This window comes from Filicampus tigris, chromosome 2 (assembly GCF_054856515.1).
Source record: "Filicampus tigris isolate MCC_2025a chromosome 2, RoL_Ftig_1.0, whole genome shotgun sequence".
NCBI lineage: Eukaryota > Metazoa > Chordata > Actinopteri > Syngnathiformes > Syngnathidae > Filicampus > Filicampus tigris.
Genome location: NC_141218.1, coordinates 19,027,190 through 19,047,305, shown reverse-complemented (window position 1 = coordinate 19,047,305; position 20,116 = coordinate 19,027,190). Strand labels below are relative to the sequence as shown.

Sequence of the window (20,116 nt, the reverse complement as noted above, 5' to 3'; positions counted from 1 at the left end):
CATTTACATGGAAAACGCGCCTCTACTTACAAAATGTTCTACTTAAGAAATTTCTTCCAGGAGCAATTAATTTCATAAGTAGAGGTACCGGTGTATATACTTTTTACCATTCGTGGTATAAGTCATATGTAAACATGCAAGGGATAAATATTACATGTATTGAACGCACTACGTGTCATACACAGCACACATGTGCATGTAGAGCAACTTCCTGCTGGGATGTTGGTACTTTACTTTATGATGATGAGGAGTCAGAATGTGCTGGGAAACATCATTTGTCGATGTAGCCCAGAGGCACAAGACGCAAAGACCACAAAACGAATATAGTTACAAATTTTTTTTTTTAAAAAAGCAAACAGTTTCAGGGTCGTCTGCTTCCTGCGACACAAGCGCTATTCGCCGCAACTCGATTTGTTTTGCTACCTGACTGCCTCGCTGTCTCAACGTCACCTGCGGATACTCAGCGCAGAGGGAGGCCGGCGTAACACAAACAGCCTCCTAATTGGCCCAATTAAGTCATTATGCAACATAAGCCGGAGTTGTGACAGGCTCCGAGCCTCTGGTTCTCCTTACGAAGGTGCGCTCGCGAGCGTCTGCCGCACAGGGTCACTTGTGAGGTAAGGCAGGTGCGTCAGCACTTAGGCTTACCTCGCCCGACATGTCGGGGGCCAGAGGGATGAGGGGCCACAGGGACGAGTAGATGACGAAAAAAAACACCCACAGGCAAATGCTGCCCCAGATGGCGATGTGACTGAACTGCAAACACCAAAGTACAGTGACAGTGAGCCACGCTAATATACAGAGTGTGTGAGAAAAAAGTGAACTATTTCTTCACAAAAATTAACTTGAAAATTGCGTATCTTATGTTGCAACTATAATGTGAAACCAAATAAATCTAATAACATTACTCGGGTGAAAAAAGTATTGACTTTACGAGACAAAGTTATAATATTTTAAGGTGCAAATGCATCTCTTAGAATTTACGCACAATTTGGAATGTGGCTTTGTAACGCCTCTAATTTGTGAATATCAGTTGAACAACTTGGAAAAGTGGTGTGTGGATACTAAAGAAGAGAGTATCATAATACTCATATGTACCATAGTCCAGGATGAGGTTTCCAGGCCCGCTTTAAGGCAAACTGTGATCACCACAAACTGTGGGGACACAAATGACAACAACATGAATACACATGCTTACTTTTACATGAAAAATGCTCTTGTAGACACGTCAGATGTTTGTGTGTCTGTGTGATGTGTGCTTACGTACTGTGTAAACCATGTTCCCTAGAAGGAGATAGTCAGGAGTTCTTCCATTACCAAAGACTGTATCTGTGAGGGGATTGAAAGGAGTTTCAGATAAGAGGCTACAACATTCATATCAACAGACACTTTAGAGTCTTCATGCAAGTTCTTGGAATGCGGGAAAACAAATAATAAAAACTAAATTTGAAGATGCCTGATAGACGGAGAGTTGAGAGGAAACAGCTCACTGCCAAGCTTCTCTAGATCATTTACATGTGAGGCATCGTGCATTATTTTAGCAACTTGCTATTTACGCCAACATCTGCAGTTTTCCGTCAATGGACAAGATTTGCTGACGTTTGACTTTTGAGGCTTATTTTGCAGAAAACTCAGTTTGAACTCCACATTGTACCACTTTTGGGGCTTTCCACTTTAGAGGTTCCACTGTATTTTAGTCTAAAACAATCCCCCAAAGCCTCGTTTAAATGTATCGGAATGAAGAAGTGGTGCTAACATGATATAGAGTGTGTGTTCCGTTGTGACTGGAGGACAGGACACACATGTTAGCAATTGACCAGTAGACGCATGAAGAAAGCGCTAATTAAGACAAAGTATGCGCCGCTGACTGCACTCCCTCCTCATTGTGAATCTCCGGGAGCTGCTCACCGTGCTGGAAGGCTTTGAGAGGGAACCAGAAGAGGATGACGGAATGGAAGAGGCCGTTCAGACAATGAGCCCAGAAGACCTGCAGAGGAAAGAAAAAAAAAAAGGGGGTTGGAGATGGTCGAAAATTCCAACAAGAGAGAAAGAGAGCGGGTTGGATACAAAAGAGTGTGGGGAGCTCCTGCCTACCAAGCAACCTCTGACCTGAGCCCTTTGTGCTAGCCCAGCGCTAGGCTAAGTGGCGGTTTTGTCGCGGCCCCCACTATCAATGGCCACCCCGCTGATAGACATGTTGTATATAATCTGTGGATGCGGCTGGGTGGGGGGAGTGGCAGTGAAACGCAAGTAGACTAAAACGCATTTTGGAAGGAAAAAGTGGCTTGCAAAGTAACACAAATTTTTTAAATCACTTTTGAAATATACATTTATTACGGCATGTATTTGGTTTGTATTTCAGCTATTGTAGATTATATAATAATTACAATGTAAATGTAGTTTAAAGGGAAAGTCAACCCAAAAATGTTCTTTGCAATAATATTTTCTATGTACCTCCACTAGTCCAAACACTGCATTCCGATAAGTATTGTGTTTGTTGAATTAAGCAGCAAAATCCACCAATTAGTCATTTCGGGCGGCTATTTTGTCACTTTCTTGACAGAAAATAAATCACAAATGTAAACATTTTTGCAAATTTATTAAAAAAGAAAAACTTTGAAATATCAATAATTTCAAGGGGTCTGAATACTTTCCGTACCCATTGTATATTCCCATTTTATGTTTTTTTTTAATTAAAAAAAAAAATTTATTAAGATAATGGATGTGTTATGATTTATTTTTCTAATTTTTCTCTTAGGAGGTTCACGTTTCCATATATTTTTTTTTCTTACTATGTTGTTACTGAATATGATTCCTTGACTGATAAATGGTTAATTTCAATAAGACTCAGCACTTTTGGGTGCCAGCTAAGTGACAAGCTTAAGCCTGAAGTAGGCAAATATGAGTGTGTGCATACACGCACCACGTACACACACACACACACGCCCACACACAGACATACACACAGTTGTCAAGGTAATTATTAAAGCCCATTATAGGTGTATGCAGACACAGGATGAGTCTTCCACATCAAGCCTAAAACAAACTTGCTCCACATATACATTCCACACAGCAGGCGCCAAGTAAAACACTTATGGGTGATGTAGCATGAAATTACTGTGAAATCTATTCTGCCAACATTAAAAAAAAAAAAAAATGCTCCACTTTGGACGTCCATGTTATTGTGCCCAAGAAATGAAGACCAAGCTTTTCATTGAGTGGATTTTAAAGACACTTTTTGACTGATACGGCAAATCTGTACATACAATTTTATGCAAGACCAGTAGATCCTGGAAAACTGGACTGTTTCGGGGAATTTTCCTAGGTATGAATGACACTTATTTAAATAGAACAGGGCTGAATCGGGCCTGTAGGCCGTTGCTTCTGCACGTTGGCCTCCGTTGCCCGACCTCCTCACCTTTCCTATCCTAGCTCACCAAAGTCCAACAAAGTCCAACACCCTCCACACATTCTCCTCCAACCTTCCACTCCACCCCTCCCAGGATTACCTCACCCTCTCACTGTGTCCACAAAAGCCAATACACTAAGAGAATCCCCAGCCCCGCCCCCCTTCTCGCTGGTCAGATGCTGCCTAAATTATCATTCATTCTACAAGCACATTCATGCCAATTAGCCTCACAGCTTGGCCTCCTCCATCCTGCTCACAATCCAGTGGGAGTGCACACAAGGCCCCTCCGCAAAGGATCAATGCTAATGAAATCAATAAATGCTGATAATTTTGTCACAGTGGGATCAGTGTTGCATAGTTTGGTCTTTGTGGCTCTCCAAATTGCCGACACAAACACACATATGCACTCATACAAATCATAGAACCCGGTAATTAATATTGAGTCAAATATTGAGCGGACTGTTGTTGGATAGGCGAGGTGTGGAGGGAGGGGCCAACTGATACACGGCTGTAAACACCGCGGCCACATAAAGAGAGGTTTATGTTGGTGACCTAAGTGTAAGGAGTATGTTGTTAAAAGGTGAAACCTTCACATTCTGCCACCCTGGGTGACTTCCTCCTAGGGCTGGGCCGGTAATTCAATATCGATAGGTATCGCGATCGACACGTGATCGGTACCAATTGAAAATGCCTTCGATAAAACGTTCATAGAAAAAAAGAAAAAGAAAAACAAACTCGATCGCAGCATGGTGCGTGATGTAGGCAGCGCGCTTCCGCCTCCAAACATGAAGAAGAAGCGTTTAAATCAAAGAAGAAGCAGCTTTTAAACCAACGAGGAAGAAGCATTTGAACCAATAAGAAGAAGCTGAAGAAGAACAGAGCATGCTGGTGGGCCCGGCGGCCGGGCGCTATGCTCGTGTCCAGCGAGCGAGCGCCGTAACTTTGCTCAAATAAATGACCACTCGACTCAGTACAACTCTTTCAATGAAATTATATTATGCATGATAACCCAATTAAAAACCCGTGGATGGAGCCACGGTGTACAAGTAGAGGAGTTCTTGTCTTTGACATGCTAGCAGTAGTTAGCCAGAGGTCCGCTGCTACAGGAAGAAAATAAAACTGAGTTAATTTGTCTTAGTGCGTTATGAAATTTAAATTAAGAACAATAAGCGCAAATGACAGCTTCCTCTCCTACTGCAAATGTGCCGGATGATTTCCTGGATTTTCAAATGAGTAAGTACAGTTTCATTAGTAACCAAGCACTTGTGATTTGTCAGAAAAATATTAAGCCCATGCTAGTCAAGTGAAACGATTATTATAACATCACTTTTTCCTTATCTTTCCAGATGTTCCCAAAAACATGGACCGGCTGTTTTGCTCTGCAGTGGCTGGACACATTACCTTGTCATAGATATACTAAGGAATGACATGGGTAATAATATAATATGGCAGATGCATCGTAGTCACATGCAGCAGTCACTTGCTGTTGCCCTACACGCTGGCTCTCTTAACTCGGTATCCCAAAATACCGGCGATCAATAGGTTGGCAATAAGAAAAGAAAACTGCCCTAAAAGAATCAAATAAAGATAATCTATGACGGCTATAGTGCATTTAAGGTTCATCCTGAAATTTCATCAGAAAGCCTAATATCCCAAACGTTTTGTGAGCCGTGTACAACATACGTTACGTTCTGCCTCATATCTCAGCAATTAATTCTAGAACTGATGCCACGTCATCCTGTCTGCTTGAAGGTAAACTTGAACAAATGCTTTTGTGCTTTAACAAATTGCATAATTCTCCATGGCAAACGGCATCATGCTACATCCTTTACATCCCCCTGGTTCTTTCTGCTCCCCCCGCCCAACCATCCGTCTGACCTTTCCTGCCCGTGACCCCCATGGCCAATTGCTCTTTATTCCACCTCCACGCCGCACTAACCAGGTCACCACGCCTGTGAGGAGCGTACAGGAGCCCACTGTGGCTCAAAGACGAGACGTCTTTATTGCCATCTTAACAAGAGGACCCCCACCCTGTGCAAATCCCCCCCCCAAAAAAACTACACCGCCTGGCTAACCAGACAGGACAGGTCACCAAGTCTTACTCAATGAAAAGTGCTGCAAAAGTAGTTTACCTTGGTGTTGAATCCCATTGCATTCTGGGAGGTTTTGTAAAGCTCTGGGTACTTCAGCATGTTTTCTTTCCGACAGGAGCGCTCAAATATTCCCAGAGTGAGAGGAGGCAGAGCGGTGAAGATCTGGACAACAAATTAGAACACGTGGACAGAAGGAAAACAAAGTATCAGGGCTGCAGCAGACAAAAAACAATTATGTAACAGCCACGCTAAAAAATGTTTTTGCTTTGTTTTTTGTTTTTTGTCTTATATCAGCTGTGATCAGAATACAGTATTTTTCAGACCATAGGGTGCACTTTGAATCCTTTAATTTTCTGAAAAATCGAGAGTGCACCTTGGAACGTGGTGTGCCCTATGGATGGATGGATGTCGGCTTTTCAGTTTGTCGTCTTTGATTCAAATTCCTTCCTATTACGTTTGTGAGGTCATTCTCATCCGTATCTAATCGCTAGCATGCGTCTACATGTTTTCGTCATACTGGAAGTAGGACTACTTCCTTTCAATATCACTGTGGTCTGTGGGACCGAGAGGTAAACCTAAAGTTAAAGTCCTCCCTATTTACTTTCACATTCATGTTTGTGTTGTCATTCTTATCCGCATTTAACTTTGGTCAGTTTTTATTTCTTTTCACTGTACAATGAAAATCACATCACTCCAAATTTTTTCCCCCATTTTAATTTGCTGTCCAAAAACAAGATGCATCTCTAACTTCTTTGATTAAAAAAAAAAAAAAAAAAAAAAAGAAGCGTATTAATTATTCAATGGAAAACAGAAACCTCCAAATGTGTTTTTTGTCATTTTTCTCTCGTTTTTGTTTTTTTTGTGTTTTGGATAAAAAGAAAAAACTAATAATATTTAAGATTGCATGATTTTCAACAGATAATGATGTGCAAACTTTCCTCTTTGCTACTATTGCATCTTCATAGCTGAAAGCAAATTCTTGTTGTGATTTCTAGTGGAACTGTGTACATTCTTTCCTCTTCCTGGTCCACTCTTTTTGTTTTGAACCACTGAGGATAAGTGACATTACTGTAAAACCCTCTCAGGTTTCCTTACTTTGGATGCTTCACATCTGCTTGCATGCAAAACTCATCTCTTTAACAAGCAGGTATTCCAGCCTGGCTAAAAGTGCAATGACCTAGCAGTGTTGTAATATGAGATGGTGTGTAGAAGTGTTTAGAGGCCGGGGCTTGAGTGGGTCACTTGAGTGTGACTTCCCATTGGACCTATCAGGAATGGGAGTCTGCAGGGGCATTGGTCTGCGCGACATGCCGCCGCACTCCTTTCTGATTCCGGCGAAGATCTCCATTGAGGGGCGGATTCAGACCAGTGCCTCTGACAGACTCCCACGGAGCCACAGGAATTTGGGCTGCACCCACCAGTGTTGACCGAGGAGGTGGTTTATTGAGAAATTAATGCGAGGGAAAGAGCAGTAAGAACATCCAATTCATGATCAGAAGCACACAGATGGACATTTTTACTTCAGCAAAGTCATGACAGATATGAAATATGACTTCATTAGGAGTGGCCCCACTACAGAGCCCTGCGGGACTCCCCTTCCTTTGCTTTTTAATATCATGCAAGCATAGCTGCGCCGGCTAACGACACTTCCTGGGGCAAGCCAAACTGTTGTTCTTTCGCATTCAGTGCATAGTTTAAGCCACAGGGGAAGGTTGGGCTTTGACAAAGGGTCATTAATACACTGGAGGGTTTTCAGGATGTTAGTGACACGATCCCGCAATGAAGAGATGCTTCCAACCGCAGCTCTTTTGGCAGTGTTAAGCTCTGTAGACTGCAAAGCTTTTATCAACACTCACCACGTTGTACAAGCCGATGCACCAGCGTTCAAACAGAATCTGACCCGAGAAGCCATTGACAAATGCAAACCAGATCTGCAGGAGAAAAAAAAAAAATCACATGAGGGATGAGTGGAAGAGCAGAAGACGAAAAAGCAAAACATAATCACAGATGTATCATTCGAGTTCACATGTAAATGATCAAAGGTTGGTCAAAATATTTACTTCTTGTCTTTCTTTTAGAATATTTTGATCGCAATTATTAACTTAACATATTTTGGAATTTGACCAATTACAGCAAAGAAGTTCATAGAACAATATCAAATATAGTCGAACCGCATTGGACATTTTTTTTCACAGGAAGCAATTGAAATGAAAATAGGTCCGTTCAAACCTTTGCCTTCATAAAACATGTATTAACGGTGCAGTCAGTGTTTTAACTCACATTTTAGCATTCTCAACTGACACACAAGTGTAAAATTAACCGCTTTAATGTCAAGCTGTGAAACCAAAACACACTTGGTCTTAACACTAATAACAAAGCTGTGATGCTAAAGTGACTTTAGGCATACAGTACATGTACCTCCTTAAAAAAAAAAAAAAAAAAAAATATATATATATATATATATATATATATATATATATATATATATATATATATATATATATATATATATACACATACATACATTGTCATTGAGTTGAATATGACTCCAATTATACAATCAAACTTCTCACAAAAAAGCCATAGAAAAAGCAAAACACACACAAACAGTTAATCCCTTAATGCTCATTGAATTTACACCACAAGCGTTTGTTGAAACGTTGGCATTTTGTGCATATTTTTTCCCTAAATGTTTGCTGACAATTTGAATTGTACAACCCCATAGGTATTCAATTGTGTACAAGTAGTATTATGACAAAAGGGAAAGAGGCTGAGCGTGGCCACCAAGAGGTTAACAAAACTGAACATTTTTTACAAGATGAATCTACTTTTCAGGGATGTGTAGGGAGTAAAGGCATAAGCAATTACTTCCTAACGCATCTATCTTAAAATGATGAGAGCTTGTATGAAGTGTTGACCGGCAATCCAAAATGGCCATCAGTCTATCTGAGAAAAGGCAGAAAGGGTCAACAGGAAGAGCCAGAGGCACCTCCACTGATGCAAACTTCCTTACTGGGGCCATCACATGATTACCTACATACATACATCAAAAACTTGTTTCCCTTTTAGAGCAGGCTGACATGACGTGAAGGAGACAGATGAGGTTGTTCTAGTGACAGAATCAAAGCTGGGTGGCTGAGTTATGGATGATCAGTGTGAAATTGTGATCGACAATGTTCCACTTCTGTACAGTATCGCGGTTTATTGATTGATTTGATTTTGATTTGGCTTGGAATTCAAACAAAAAGGAGGTCAGTCGAGTGTCCTGGATCAGTTTGCGTTTGAAAATGTGTCCAACAGCTCCATCTAAAGAATAAACCAAACTAAATCTCTCTTAAGGCAATAAAGCATCCGTTGTATCTTGTTAAATTAATGCAGGAGTCTGTTAAGAGTCAGTTTTGTTCTACACAAATACTCATGTAAATAATAGGAAACTGACATTTTATATGCTACAGTAGAAGCTCCAATGCTGAACGACCTCCTGGCAGTTGAATTTAGATTCCTCTTTTGGTTCAATTAAACGAATAAACCTAGAACACTTTCAAATTACAACTAAATGAGATGCTAATATGCTAATATAGTGCATGGTACTTTCAGTACACTGCACAAAATGTCCAATTATGCTCCCAGACAGTAGTCCAGTTATGATTGAAAATCATCACATGTTTCATGATTTCCAACTAAATACCCCATATTTTGTGTTGATATTAGACAGAGACCTCATGATATTAAAACTTCAATAAGTGGTGTTCCAGAAGTAGACCTCTTGTTATCACTCATGTCAGAGCTTTCTGGGGAATATCAGGGCTGCAGCCTTAAACAAGCACTTTTTCGCTTCATTGGACTTCATTATGAAGGCATGAGCTGCCACAAATTGGGACTATTTGAGGATCTCACCCACCCCCATCTCCCTCCCGGTCTCGATCTGCCACCAGCTCCTCCCTTTAAATTGTGAAAGAGCATACATGAGACCCAACCCCCAATCTTAAGGCTCAAAGCCATGCACATAAAGACCAGGACCAGTTTATGTGTATATGTGTGTGCCCCCTCACTACCACGCCCACCCTACCCAGACCCCAGCCTCCCCTCCATCAGGTGCACTCTACCATGATCTTGTTGCTTTTGTATGCGGGGGCCCTGTTTTCACACTCGTATGGGATGCACACTCAAAATATGCGAAGCGCTAAATAGTTTGGTGGGTTTTGGTTTGGCTTAATGCTACACTGAACCTGTCTACCATCTGGGGTATGTTTCAGACCCATCTGTGACACAGAAAGAATAAATGGTGTTAACCCCAAATTACATTTAAACTGTCTTAGAAGTAGGTCGGCAACTCATGATTATTTTAATAATTGATTAAACTGTCAACTATTTTTTTCGATTAATCGATGAGTGGGATAAAAAAAATAAAATACATCCACTTAGTAGAAAACAGGATATTATTTCAAATTGACAACGCAGAAAATGCACACACATGAAACATATTAGAATGTAGGCAAACGTTTAAGCAGAGGTTTGCAAATGTGTTATTTTGATTAAACACAAATAAAATTATTAGTCTGTGTTCATGGAGGACTCCAGGAATCTGAGAATATTTACTGTTGAGAGGCTGAAATTCCAAGGATTTGGACAATTTTAAGTTGAACAATATCTCGTAACGATTAATTGACTATCAAAATAGCTGTTGATGAATTTGATAACTGATTAGTCGTCGATTAATCAATTACTTGTAGCACCTCTACTTTAAGGTATTGAATTACAGTTCTTCAGATTTATACGCCGTGCTGCATATTCGAAACAAAATGTTCAACCAAGCCCTGTAATTTCGTCAAACAAAGGTCCATTCACTTTTTTTGTTCTCACTTTTGTGCATGTGGGACAAAGTACATTAATGTACATTATAAAAATAAAATGTAAACGCACCCAATTGTAGCCACTATAATTTTCAACATACTTCAGTGCTACCCGACATGTTGTGGAACAACAACAAGCAAAGTGCACAACTCGCAACGATTTGCCTGTATAAAAGCCATCAAAAACAACAACGACAACAACGTCTTACAAATCCGCAACACAGCAGGGGTTCACTATATATTTAGAAGGCATTCCTATGGTTTATGTTTACAGGAAGCCCCCTAGAGCCGTGAGGCAGGTTGCCTCAAGCAGCGGTAACAAGAAGAAGCTAGCAAGCAGGTCAAACTGCTGAATTAATTACAGCTCTGCTCAATGTGAGGCTAGAGCCTGTTTATTGTTGTGCAAAGTTAAAAAAAGGCTTCCATTCACAGCGAGCGGTAACTGCTTCTCATGTGAGTGTTTTGGCCTGGTCCTCGGGGTCCCCAATAGGTCCCCTCTGCCTGTCTCTCTTGAGGGACAGATGCATTGATTTGCTCATTAAGGGGAAGAACCGGGCAGGATTCCGCTTCCCCTTTTCTTCTCGTCATTGAGGGCCACTCAGCGGAGGGGTGTGGCTGGCCTCTCTCCCCCAGTGCACATGTTGAAAAACAGCCACGCCGGCGATTAGAAGACTCTTTTGCATATTCAGTAGCGGATGAAAAATCACTGATTGCACGGCTCTGGAGGACTCGTTGAGAAGCGTCTGGAAGGGGTTGACATTTGTCCCTTACAATGCGGGCCCTGATACTCTTGGGCTTACCACTACAGAATTGCTAATAGAATTCATGCACAAAGGCACCATTGAGGGTATGAAGAAGTAGCTGATAAATATGCCGCAAATATGTGGCGTCGCATGCGACCGGCGGCGTTTTGCGATGTGGAGCGCGGCCTCGTGAATACGCTTTCATGTAATGGCCTCATAAATGCCACTTGTCCATCAGTGGGCTCTGTGGCACCGCGGCCAAGTGTCAATCAAACACGAGTGGCCTGCAGGATTGGCTACTTGAATGACGTTGCTATGGCTCCCTTTTCGGAGAGGTCTCTTAGCTTGAATGTGACTGAATGCAGCGCTCTTTTCACCGCACTTCTTTAGTTAACTGTGTCGTTTGGGATGAAAGTGGGAATTCTGCTTGAGGAATCACATTAACTAAAATATGTGCATGATTACAACCAGGAAGAGTGCCATGAATTGATGGAAACAGAACTGATTGGAAACAGATTGGAAACACGAGAACAGTAACAAATATATTATATTTCCCTTCAGTAGACGCCATGCCCAATAAGTCACCAGCCGTGTCGTTCGTTTAAAACAAATAAACACCTCAGAATATATATATATATATATATATATATATATATATATATATATACATACATATATATATATATATATATATATATATATATATATATATATATATATATATATCCCTCTAATCAACGTGCCCAACTAGTCGATGCGTCATTCATATAAGACAACTAAAGGAATAAAACTCCTCTCTCAAATAGACCTATTAGACACAAATATTGATGAAAACTAATTACTATATTTCAGTTCATAGACGCTATTTTCACACATGGACATTACAGATTCAATCAATTTGAGCTCTTTTGCGAACCAAAACAGCAGCAACTACTGGGGCACGTAAACAGAGACTTTGAATGAGGAGTCGTACCCCATGTTTTAAACGGAAAAATGTTAACGAAGAACATATGCTATGAAGAGAAAGCATCTTTAATTGCAATGAGCAAGTTTCACTGCTCCAAAAATTTTGTGTGCTTCCATGTTTATGTTCCACTAAATCTTTTTGTTTAGTCAGGTCCGCCTTTCTTCTTGTCACTTACTTACATTTGCCCATAACTTCATTATTCCAAAGGTTGTTTTATATAACAGTTTCGTTCTGTCTTATTATTTTTTTTTTAAATTTTAAACAATCTGCTCTGTGATACTATAACACCTGAACCTCCCTCCCCTCTGGGGATCATAAAGGATTCTCATATCAAGTATTATACACAGTAGCATCGGATACATGAGGAGACACTAAATTGGAATTTGGCACTGAGACTTGGAGCATAAATCTTTAAAAGAACCAACGATGTGACAAGGTAAAGGAAAAATACTGGCTTAAGTATTGTGTATGCCACAATGCTTCCAATACAAAAAGTCGAAATGTAGCCTGGGAGAAACGGGAAAAACATGCCAGGACAAAGTTGAACCTAGTGCGACACGCTGATGCTCATGTGTTGGATTTCAGGGTCTCTTATTATTTGCTGGAAACCTCTCAAGAAGCAACGCACGGCGCGAGGGCCGTGAAGTTCCTTTCCAAGCCGAGCGACAAAAGTAGCGCGATGACCCAGGCCCCGCAGACGCGAACGACCCACAACGTGCTTTTGAAAGGCGAGGAGCTGCAGTCCGACTCCGAGAAGCACACACGAACAATGTTGAGGAATTTCTGACCGCGATTCGATTGTGGTCTGAGGTCTCTCCGAGTGTTGTGGTTCATTTACAACAGTAGGCCAACTGTAAAAGGAGAAAACCATACAAAGGGGGGAGTGGGGGTCCACTAGTGGATGTTTGAAACGCATCCCAAGTCGTGGCAGTCATTTCAGAATACATTCATACATGTGGCAAAACATTTACCCGGATTACATGTGATTAAAAAAGATGGAATGCAAACTTGAGGCACAGTACAAATAGTAAAAAAACAAAGCAACTATCACTTATGGTAATTGTTAAAAAAAAGGGAACCGATGGCTTTTACGACCATCGGAAACAGACCACCATGCAATGCGTAACTCAAAAGTTTCAAAACACTTTCTTTTAGGGTTGAACTATTTAGAAAAATAATGTACCTGTATTTGCATTTTTTTCCCCCTGAATATTGCGATTATGAATTAATATGTGATTTTTTTTCAAGGTCTTCTATATTATGTATCATTTAACAAACACAAACAACAAATTAATCTCTATTACAATAAACAATATCGATTTATTCATGAAACAATGACTGAAAATATGTAGACTGCACTTTTTAAGCAGTGAACTTATCTAGACATTATATAAACAAAAAAAATTAAAATATATATATATAAATATATATAATAAATGCATGCTTTAATGCAGCCTTTGTGATCTGAAAAATGAATTTGACTACACTGCAATGTCGATTTGAATTTGATTAATTGTTCAGCCCTATTTTCTGTTATCATTGAATGAGGATTTGCGGTGAAACGTTTCAGTCAAACTGTTATAAAAATACCCAAAACATAGAACACACGAAAGCTCAAAACATTTGTGCTACTGTTCCCTCATCGTTTTCTTGATAAATTTAGCATGGCCCTTGGAAGACTTTCAACCACTTGGCAAGGGGTGCAGATCAAAACATCGTTGCGCCGTGGCTGATAGGATGCACTTAACCTATCTCGATTCTCGCTTGTAGCTTTGAACTTGTAATCAGTGTGAGGTCTGCTGTGTGTCACAAGCCATCCGTGACATTCCCATTAATCTTCAGTAATATGAAGAAAGCGAGCTGAACAACGCGAACCTGGCAAGCCTTCACGGTGGTCCAGGCAAAAAAAAAAAAACAAGAAAAAAAAAAAACAGCTTTATAGTGTCTCTGCAATGTACTGTAAATCTTCCATGTATTTTTCCTCTCATGCCCAGTGGAGTTCAAATGACTTCACGCTGGAAGATTTAAATGTCATTATTCAGATGAGCTATATCGGACGGGAGCCTTTGAGGAAGATTGCCGTTTTCTCCTTGCCGTTTGTTTTCTGTCCAGCTGTGTTGAAACTGGCCGCATGCGATGCTCCTCAGCAGCAGCATAAACACGCAAAGTTTACATATGGCATTGGGTTGGGTGTTGAAACAATTTCAGCCTATAAGGTTTACAGTAGAAGAGATGGGCAATGTGACATTAAAATAAAATCTCACTTTCAAAAAAAAAAAAAAAAAATCAGATTTTTATAATTTTTTTTTTTTTAACAGAAAAAAATGAAATGACTATGGCATTATTCAGAACAAGTTTTTCTACCCTGCACCTCTTTTGGGAGATGTTTTCCTGATACCAAGTAAGCTATGTATAAACTCTAGGAAAATCTCCCTCATACCATACAGTACACCATACAAAAACAATCCTTAGGTAACTTTTTAAATGCTTCAACATTCAACATCATAAAATGAACTGTCAACCTGCATGGTTCACCTAGTTCATTAGTGCAATAGTAAGAGAAACATGTCAGCTCTCTCATGCACCTTTCACATGTAGAATCGGATAGAAGAGGCAGCAAAACATTTGCAGCTTGGACACACATATCTTGGTTCAAAGGTTCCCAATGTGGATAAATCCCTGCTTTTGATTCCACTTATGATTTTTGTTTCTTAGCGAGGATTAAAGTAGTTAGCTACGCTGGGTGTTCCGCCTATGCGACGGACCGCTCCATCTATCCACCTATGACGGACGGCCATTTTATCGGCGATAAACAATAGGCGGGAACCTTGAAAAAAAATGAACGGATTAAGCATAGTCGGAAGCCTATGGAGGCGTAGAATGGAAGCCCGTTGAAAATGATAGGCGGACCAGCCTGTAGGCGATTGCTCTTTATTTCTGTCCGGACAAAAAGGCGAATAAACGGACCGGGAAATTTTAGTAACATGTCCAGCTCTGGAAGCTCGCATTCACGGATTGCGTTTTCAAGAAAGACAGCATGGATGCCCGCAAAACTGTATTGGTTATAACCATTCCCCAGGCACTTTTTGATGACCTGTTTTTCCAAAACCAACTACTCCACCTCGTCGAAGGAAACAGATGAAGGAGCACTTTAAGATCGGTTCTTTTGCGACAGATAACTATGGTAAGTCCAAGGCGTGTTCCCCGTCAATGACGCCGACGCCGGTTTTGGGTCAGACCTGGACACTCGGCCGGCTGGTGGGAGAACTTTGTGATTTAAAGTGGTTCTCCCAGGGGAATGTAGTACTCAACAGCAACCTTTAGGAGCAATTCCGACTCCTTGCGGGTCCACTCCAACGAGCCTGGCGACATGTTTTAGGTTTCGCAGAATTGACGGCAGAAACTGAGGTTCCTTCTGTTTGGAGAGTATATGGCTAACTACTACCGCCTAAAAGCTTAGCATGCTTGTCAATGCGCTAAAAAAATGGACTTATGCGGTGTGGTGTGGATGCGTATTTTTGAGAGAAACGAGGCAGTGTGGATGGAAACTTTTTCCTACGCGGAGAGGGAGAAATAATTCAGTTTTAAAAAAGCCTGGCTATGTGTAGACAAGGCCAAAGTTATATCATTGAAGACTGAAATCATACACTGAAGGCTGAATTCACTAAAGGATTGTGTGGCTTTTGCGTGGCGCTACCCGGTAAAAATGGAGTGAACAGATAGCGACTAATTCACAAAGCACGCACATATGGTGAAATGCTTCACTAACTGCGATGCCAAGCAGGATGCGTCTCAGTGCGCCAGTGGTATTTGCATGTTTTTAAATTAGGTTATATGCATATCTTTGGCGGAGAAATTGCTCAACTCTATGCAAATGAGCCTCATTGATAAACAGCCTGTAGTTCACTCACACACACACTCAAACAGTTTGAGTGAAAGAAATAACGTCAACAGAAAGATCGTGTAAAATTGACGCTCCTCTATGGAAGCCTCAAAAACCAGTAGCGTGGAGAAGGCATCCTCAATACTAGGCAGAGCTGCCCCCCTACACGTAGATCCCGCATTGTGCACAGGGCCCCATCCGCCATGGGGGACCCCATTTTGTACGAGGGGACGCATTACGACCTGCGACATCTGACCAATCTGAGGTCGTCGATAGGTCGTCTTAAATTACATTACATCCAATTATGACCTGCAATGAATTATATTTTCTATATTTCCTTTATTACTCAGGAAGCATTGTCTTGGAGTCCGACGTCTTTTTCGTTTGACCTTGGTGCAGGTCTTCACAGACATTCTATTTTCTAATTAATTTGATAATGCCAAGTGCCAACATATATACAATATATACCATTCAAGCATGTAGCACGTTCCATTGCTTTAAGCATTTGATTTAAAGCTACTTACCTCTATGATGTAAAGGACGATGTTTTTGTAGAAGCAGTACAGGATGCATTTGGCTACACGGTTGTAATTCCAAGCTCCATGGACCAGCAGAAGATTCTTCAAGTATTTGAACTGTAAGGGAGGAAGGGGGGGAAAGTGAAGGTGTTTGCTTTGTGTATACAATATGTAAAGTATTGGATGGTTCCTAACATACGAGATGTTACGAAAGCCGCAATAGGAATGTCTGGATGTGGGAAAGAAACATCAGGAATTTGTCACGTCCAAGCAGGGAGATGGGAGAATAATAGCCGTCAAAAAAACAAAAACAAACACCATATGGGTATTCAAAAGTTCAGTGTAGCTGTTATATGACTTTGGAATGATCCTGCTATAAGCACGCCTGTGGTGAGTGTAAAATTACAGTGTAATTTCTGGCTGATAAGTGTGATTACACTGGAACATGGCTCAGTGGCCAGCCTGAAACAAATTACAAAGTTTACATTGCGTCTTTTGCTGTCCGAAAAAGGCAGTGAAACGAATGAAGAATTAAAGCTATGAAACATTATGTAAAACAGTTAAACCTAAAAAATGGTCACGCGCAAAATTATGTTCAAGTCAAGTATCGTTGGCATTGCAATTGCCAGAGCTGGGCATTTTACTATAAATTGAGGGTCCGTCAACCATCAGCAGCATGGGTACCCTTCCGTCGTTCATCATTCGCCTTTTTTTCTGGGGGGGAAAAAAAATCGTACCCGTCTATAGGCCAGTCCGCCTCTAATTTTAAACGGACTTCCGTCTGCGATTCCGACTAAACTTTCACGAGACTATAGATGATTATTTGAACAGAAAGAGTGACTCATGGAAACTGTTCACAGACCTGGTCCAATACTCCAATCTGTCCCCCAGGCAACTACAATTCACCATTGTCCCTCGCCGCGAAAACTAGACTAATGACGGACTACAGACGAATGACGTATTAAATAAGGGGGATTCCGACTATGCTATTTTAAAATTTTACCAAGATTCAACCGTCAGCAAAACGGGAATCCGTCAGTGACGGATAGACGGACCGACCCGTCACATAGGCGGGACACCGAGCTCTGGCAATTACATTGCTGGCATTGCAATGGTGACGCTGGATCATCCATGTTAACTGTTTGACCAGTTATGACACATCTTTAGCCAGCGTGCGCACTTCCCAATCACCAACACCAAATCGCCAAAGGCGCTGGTAAAGGCCCAATCCAGCTGTTCAAAATCATCCCATGGGAAGCTCCATAAAAATCTCTGGCTTTGAAGAAGACATGTCTGTATGCAAATTGAAGAATCCCACAATTCTCCTCGCAGCCATTGACGCATATGATTGGTTACAGTATAATCGCAACATTACTTATTGATATTGAAAATAGTGTTGCTGGTGTTGCCATGGTGACCCTGAAGTATAATATTATCATTATATTGTTACCAATAATAATTCTGCTTACCACTAATTGTACAAATATTACTGTAGAATAATTAGGCTTTTAGTTTCCACATAGCATCATTAAACTGAGCAAAATACAGGGGGACCAGCCAGGATGACTCACTCGGTGGTTGCGGTTGCACTAGCATCAGTGCTAATGCTAGTTATTTACTTTAATACACATTTGTTGCTGTTTATTTGAATTTGATCCTAATCCTCCTAAAACAAAGGAGGTGTGACAAAGACATTTAACGCCATATTTAAAATATTTTACCCTTGGTTGTCAAATCAAGAAAAGTGTTGTGGTGACTCTCATGCTCACATAATTTTACAGTCTAAAAATTCACAAAGTGACCGGGGCAACTCTTGTGAAGCCCTTAAATTGTAAAATGTAATTCCGATTAGAGCGCCCTTAGCGGGGGAAGAAAAATCCACAGAATGGCCGCACCGCATGATTCAAAACCTAGGAAAAAAGTAGTGGCTTATCGTTGCGGAAAATATGGTTATCAGAATGCCATTTTTCGACTAGTGGGCCTACATAGAACATATTCTTCTAAAGAAATGTTTGGGGTTGAATTCATATTCAAGACAGTCATTCACAACGAAATAATAAAATTTAAAAATAAAATAAAAAAATAAAAATAAAACTTACAATAAATACTAAACTGACACTTCACAACCGTCAGGGGAGCCTGAGACTAATATACTGTTATTTTCTACATTTTGTTTTAAACAAGTTATTCTATAAATTCAGTAACAATATGTTCAATTGCACAATCACACCTATGGGCAATTTTTCAATTTACCTAAGAAGCATGTTTTTGTAATACAGAACTATAAAGTCGGAGTACCAGGTAAAACTGTATAATAGTCCATTAACTTTACACAGGAAGGCCGGAGCCGAGATTTGAACCCCGAACCTCAAAACTGTGAGGCACACACGCTAACCACTTGCTGCTTAACATATGTTAGTATTTTTATGTAAATAATAAAATACAGTTGACTTCTGACTTTCATTGATATAAAATGAAAATAATCATCTATGACAGCTTGACCAAAATATTCTTTATTTAGATTTTGAACAGCTTCCCAGGTTGGATTTCACTTTTCCAGTCAGCCAATTATAGCTAACATACGGCAGTGCCAATATAGAGAAAACATCAGCGAAAAAAAGACTCTGGAAGTGTAATTTAATTTGCAATGTGGATTATAAGAGGCCACCTGTCTTTGACACACATAAACCTTGAACATGTAATGCGGACTGAAGTGGGGAACAAACTCAACCCTCTTGAATGGTAATCGCACACTCAAGGACAGAGCACGCACTGTGATGCACGCAACTATTGCTTTCCCATGCTCTCCGGCCCTGTGGCGGCAATAGAAAAATGTTGCACAGAATGGTGTTCCGTGTGTAAACACAGGACCGTTTTTGTTGCTCTCAGGTATCGCATGTCGACAGACAACCTCACTTGGAAAGTACAGTACGTGTTTACATTGGGAATTTTGCCGGAGTCTGTTTGTGATCTAGTCGTACGAGGAGTTGGGTGACGTTTGGATGCTAGTTTTACAGGTGTTACCACTTCACTGTATAAACTGAAGCGCTGGCAGACAAGAGAGCTTTTGTTGCGCACAAAAAATGTGCCAAACTATTGCTAACACCAACAACACACTTGACAGTTGCTATATGAAAGAAAGTTGACATGGTGATACCTCATACTCTTATGAGTATTTCTATTTGTAGGTGAAATGTTTTTAGGATTTCAGGTTTTATTTATTTTAAAATCGTTTGCTCAAAGACTTTCATGGATTGTAAAGGGCCCAAGGGCCATAAATTGTCCCCCATGCCCGAGAGCCACACAAACATCCATCCATCCATCTTCTGTAGAACTTGTCCGAATTAAGGTCACAGGTGAGCTGGTGGCCAACCAATCACAGGGCACATACAGACAAACAACATTCACACAACAATTTTGTGTCTTGAGTGAACCTACATCAGCATGCGTGTTTTGGGAATGTGGAAGAACAGGCAAACTTCACAATGGAGGGCCCAAGCTAAGATTTGAAGACAGAACCTCGATGCTGTAAGGTAGATGTGATAACCACTATGGTCACCGTGCCGACCCACAGAAACACTGCTATTAATATCAAATAATAATAAAATTAATGATCATCTTATATTTGCTTTTTTACATTCATACTGTAT

General features: G+C 40.6%; 1 protein-coding gene across 7 annotated transcripts in view; it reads right to left on the bottom strand.

Annotated features, from left to right (window-relative positions):
* atp8a1 (ATPase phospholipid transporting 8A1) overlaps positions 1-20,116 on the bottom strand; it is a 117,717-nt gene that overhangs the window by 17,157 nt on the left and 80,444 nt on the right. For all 7 annotated transcript variants that reach the window (XR_015082179.1, XM_086014860.1, XM_086014850.1 and 4 more), the window contains 7 exons: positions 16,473-16,583; positions 7,359-7,433; positions 5,542-5,664; positions 1,909-1,987; positions 1,268-1,329; positions 1,099-1,155; positions 649-756 (listed from right to left, as the gene is read on the bottom strand). Coding sequence is in view for 6 of the 7 variants with exons in the window: in XM_086014860.1 (XP_085870986.1) it covers positions 649-756; positions 1,099-1,155; positions 1,268-1,329; positions 1,909-1,987; positions 5,542-5,664; positions 7,359-7,433; positions 16,473-16,583 (615 nt within the window). In the remaining variant the exon portion in view is untranslated. The remainder of the gene's footprint in view (positions 1-648; positions 757-1,098; positions 1,156-1,267; positions 1,330-1,908; positions 1,988-5,541; positions 5,665-7,358; positions 7,434-16,472; positions 16,584-20,116) is intronic.